General features: G+C 39.1%; 1 protein-coding gene across 1 annotated transcript in view; it reads left to right on the top strand.

Annotated features, from left to right (window-relative positions):
• CDH17 (cadherin 17) overlaps positions 1 to 5,062 on the top strand; it is an 88,155-nt gene that overhangs the window by 72,042 nt on the left and 11,051 nt on the right. The window contains exons 12-14 of the mRNA XM_019527932.1: positions 636 to 880; positions 2,210 to 2,340; positions 4,213 to 4,443. Of these exons, the coding sequence (XP_019383477.1) occupies positions 636 to 880; positions 2,210 to 2,340; positions 4,213 to 4,443 (607 nt within the window). The remainder of the gene's footprint in view (positions 1 to 635; positions 881 to 2,209; positions 2,341 to 4,212; positions 4,444 to 5,062) is intronic.

Genomic DNA, 5,062 nt, shown 5'->3' with positions numbered 1-5,062 from the left:
CTCACTCCTGACCCTCATTAGCCCACATCCTGACAGGGTATGCAGGAACCCCCCTCCCCATGCTCCAAACACCCCACACACACCCACCGCCCCCACATCTTCACAAATACCCACCCCGCCACACACCCCCTATCCCTACCCCTCAACCATACAAAGTACCTGCATAATTTTGCATAACTGAGTTTTTCTGTGCATATTTTTGAGTTTTTTAGCTGTGTGATTAAAACTGCAATTAATTATCCACAAGTAATCACGATCAAATTTTTTAATCATTTGACAGCCCTACTTACTAATCATGTAAGTGTTTTTAACCAGTTGTAAACCAGGACTTCCTTGCTTGTAGCAAATAATATTGTTATAAATAAGATGCTAACATTTGGGAAAATTTCAGAAAATGCTAAATTTGGGAAAGCAGTTACAACCTTTATTGGAATTGTTGTTTATCGAGGAAGGCTTCCACCGTGTAGCCCAGGGGCTTTCAATCTTTTCAGACTCAAGGCACCCCTCCAGGACTTTTAGCAGCACCCCATTTAAAAAAAGAATATAAATATATTATGAATGTTATAATGTAAACATTGCCATTCTATTATTAATTAATATGTTATTAATGTTGCAACCTTTCCCCATTTATTCAGGCTCTCGATTTTGAAAAATCTTCAGTGTATGACCTTATGATCAAGGCCACAAACCCTGAACCTCTGGTGTCTGGAGTACAGTATCAGTCAAACTCCACTGCCTATTTCAGAGTTATTGTGACTGATGTGAATGAGCCACCGGTTTTCAGCCAGTTCACTTATATAACAACTGTATATGAAAATACTTCTGTAAACACCTTGGTAATGAAAGCAGAGGCATATGATCCCGAGGGGGATGAAATAAGGTAAAAAAAAATAGTGTCTTCTCTTTATTTACAGTTTATAGTATTTAGTGGATTCTTACATCAGCTGCTAGCTTCATTACTCCAGCTTGTGAACACCCAGTTATAAATACTGAGGTTAGGAACAGCAATATATCTGTTTAGAACAGGACCCATCCAAACTTCTGGAATACAAGGAAAATACAAAGCTTTTTCAAATGCATGTATATGTTAAATTTGATGGTGGGAAATAATGCAATGAAAGGAGTTGGGTGTGATTCTGTTGTGGTATGTGATCTTTTCCAGCAGTGTTTCTGTGTCTACTTTCTTGTTTTATGTTGCATTTAGAATAATTAGTGGGACTTGTGGTAGTGTATGAAATACAGGCCACAGCAAATCTCTAGAAAGAAAGGCATTACTGAGTTGAAAACAATCATTGTTTCCAGGATTTGCAGTTTCAAGTGGGTTTAACTAGTGAATGTATTGTGCACAGAGTTGATGGAGAATAAAAATAGGCCACAGGCCAATAATGCTTTCATATCAATAAAGGAGTTTTTTGATGCACTAACTGAAGACTAGTTCATGTAAAGCCCATGTTTAGTATTACATTCAATGTTTTTAAAATTGATCTTTTATTTCTTGTTTAATTCTCAAAGCCTGTCTCTGTGGGTGTGTCTACATGTGCATTAATGAGCTTTAGTTAATACACATTAAATCTAGTACCTCCAGGCATTTATATACATACATTTTTGAGCTGCTATGTGCTGCAGAAAATAGTGGTGGCACACTTTTGAACTAAAACAAAACCCAAACCTTTGAAGCGTTTTAGTTCAAAAGTGCACCGCTGCCATTTTCTCTGTGCAGACGCGCATTTTGCTGTTTATACAAATGCATGTGCTGCAGCGCCGGGCACTTTTAAGAGAACCTGGTGCTGCAGTGCAAACATGTATACAAATGGCTCCATTGTGTGGTACTAGGAAAATGTGCATTAGCTTGTTTAATGCATGTTAACTAAAGAGCATGGTTTTAAGTGATGCTTAATGCACATTACCATATTTGAATGTGTATTAACCTTTGCTTGGCAACATAATTATGTTATACACAGGGTGCTGTTGGCAGATTGTGGGAGTCACGTGAAGGCCCATTGTGTCTCTTGCTTTGTCTCTCTATCTCTGGTGGAACTATCAGCTCACTTCTTTGTCTCTGGGTGCTACAGTAATTGCTTTACCTTTAATGCTCAATAACGTTTCCATTGGTGTAGATATTTTTATTTTTATCCGAAGAGAGGGCATTTGCTTTATCAACAATATATGGTTTTGAATAGAATATCTGTATTGTCTATTCTTTGTGAAGATATACCTTAAAGAACAATAACAGGAAGTGGCTACGAATTGATGAAATCTCTGGAGACATATATACTGCTTCACGTTTGGATCGAGAACAAGAACGTGCATACAGAGTAGAGGTCACTGCAATACAGACCAGTAAGTAATCAAAGTCCTACATATATGGCTTCCAAAACTATATGCACAGCTGATATAGGAAACCAGAACTGTATCTGATACAACTGTAACAGCTGTATTGTCTTAAATTATTTTTGATACATCTTGTTGTTTACTCTTGGGAGAACATATAACCAAAGGAATTACTTTCTGTACATTGAAATTTGTGGACTGAAATAGCTACAGTGAGATTAACTACCACATGCAATTGATTTAATTTAACAGAAGAGATCTTTCTTCAAAGATTACACATTATATGGTTATAACATTGTTGGTTTTTTCCTGTAGCAAATAATTTTAGGGAAAATTCTGCCTTCCTTTTGACCTCTGCTATTCTATATATTCTCAAAGGTCAGTGCATAAGTGAAGGTAGGATTTCAAAAATTTTTAGTAGATGCAACTGTTGTCTAAAATAGGGTGTCAAATTTGTTTGGCCCCTAGACCAGATCCAAGTTTTGGAGCTCCTCATGGGACACAAGGAAACTCACAGGCTGGATCTGGACCCATCACTAGTCCAGCAGCCATAAATGGTGGTGACATTAACCACCATGGGTGCCTGAGCTACTATGTTGGAACAGGGAACTGCAGAAACTAACTCAGCCATCATTAGCTGCACTTCCGCCAAAATGTTGCTAGCAGGACTCCATACCCTAGAGTTGCTGGCCCTTCCAGGAGTCCTGTAGCTTAAATTACTTGAGTCTGCAAACTGGATCTAGCCTACAGGTCTGATCTTTGACACCCCTGCTCTAAAATATTGGGAGAATATTCCTCACACCTGCAGCTACCAGAGAGCTTCAAGACATGAGACCTGAATTCATCCCCAACTCTGTCATTGACTTGCAGTGGTCATAGGCAAGTTCCTTCGCCTATCTGTCCATTTCCTTGTTTGTAAAAAGTTAAAAATGGAGCCACAGTGGTAGCTTTAGTAAAGGTTTTAGAGATCCCTCCCAATGAAAGGTACTTCGGGAGTGAAAGGTTGGTAGAATTAGGTGTGTAGGAGCTCCACACAACCCTGTGCAGCATTCCAGTTCATTACAATAAACTAGAACAATGTTAAACAGAATGAAAACCTCAGATCGAGTTGCTGCTGGGTTTTAGGCAATCATTTTTGAAGATTTCATTTTGCCACTTAAACTGTATGAATGGTTAATACAGCTGCGTTGTGACTGATCATCTGAAGCCTCAATTAAGGTTGTGTTCAAGTTGAAAGTCCAATAGCTTCCACTGCTTTCAGCACATGCCAGGGCAATCTAATGTCATTGTGGATGAAAAGCTACACTATGATTGCTCTTTCAGAGATGTACAAAGGAAGAGAGAGGCAGTGGTACAATTAGGGCACAGCAGTAGAGCCAAAAGCTCTGGGTGCAAATAGGGATAGGGGGCGAATAAATGGTATTTGGATTGTGATTGCAGCAACTGGTAGTTGATCTTGAAGCAAGGTGAGGCTTGCCCTGTGTGTGGCAGCTGGTCCAGGCACCTGGCTGAGTTCTTATGCTGATGGCAAGAGAGGTCCTGCCATTAGCCTACTCTTGCAAGGATTAACCAAAATATTTCCCTAAAAGAAGGGAAAGACTCAGGGACCTTGGGGACAATGTGCACTGCATTTCCTTTTCTACTAGTTAGCACTCTAGAATGCCAAGCAGTGGAAGGTACCCAAGCCACATTGTTAAAGCAGAAGGAACTGCCACTAGTCACTTAGTGCGCCCTTGGACATAGCTTCTGTTCTGAAGACAGGAACTCTCTAGCACAACAACTAACCTCCACCTTCAAGGATGCTATAGCTCCAAAACCCTGATTCACTATGACTGAAGTCAAAGCTCTGAAGAATAACTCACGCTGTATTGAATTCTATAGGTAAAGAATCTCAGAGCTCCACAGCGATCTTCATACTACACATAGAAGACGTGAATGATAATGCTCCCCGCTTAGCTAAGAATTATTCTCTATTCTTCTGCCATCCACTCGTTGGAGGAGAACGTGCACAAATTGAAGCTACTGATGATGATGAATTTGATCCAGAGTTCACTTTTTCTATTGGGGGTGATGAAAATATAAAAAGGAACTGGGCGATCTTTAGAATCAATGGTAAGCTTTTCTTTGTCTCAAACATATGTCAAATGTTGTATGTACATAGGGCTTTTTTCATATATTCTGTATATTTAAAAGAAGTAAATGCTTCTTTCATCCTTACATTCTTATGCTAAATATTGCACACAAAATATTAGGGATGTGAGAAAATAATGGGTATTTGAATATGTGGTTATTTTAACACTTAGGTCGTTGAAGGCAATTATGTTATTTTTGCCACATTACAAAATCAACTTAGTTAGCAAACTAGGACTTTACTGAAATTTGGGAGAGCAGAAAAACAAGTGCCTCAATGTCACAGGTACCAACTTGCATATAGAAAAGTATCAAAAATCACTATTACTGAAGTAATGGAGTAGCCACAACAAACAATGCATTACATTTTCCCTATAATACTGCATTCCCATGCTGACCTTGTGTGGCAATGGGTAGAATCAGACTATGGAGGTTCAGTCCATAGTATAGTTGGTGTGGTTATGTTTGTGATGGCTTCTTTACCTAAGAGGTGTCAATGCTGCTGGGGTGACCCAAGAACTATTCTATAAGAAGGCCTGCTACATTGGTTATCACAAGGTGTAATGTGGGGATACTAGTAGTTTTGTTAGATCTGCTGTGG

This window comes from Gavialis gangeticus, unplaced genomic scaffold (genome assembly GCF_001723915.1).
Source record: "Gavialis gangeticus isolate Ggan-Ray unplaced genomic scaffold, GavGan_comp1, whole genome shotgun sequence".
In the NCBI taxonomy this organism is placed as follows: Eukaryota; Metazoa; Chordata; order Crocodylia; family Gavialidae; genus Gavialis; species Gavialis gangeticus.
The sequence above is the reverse complement of the archived record's forward strand: the minus strand, read 5'-3'. Positions and strand labels throughout refer to the sequence as shown.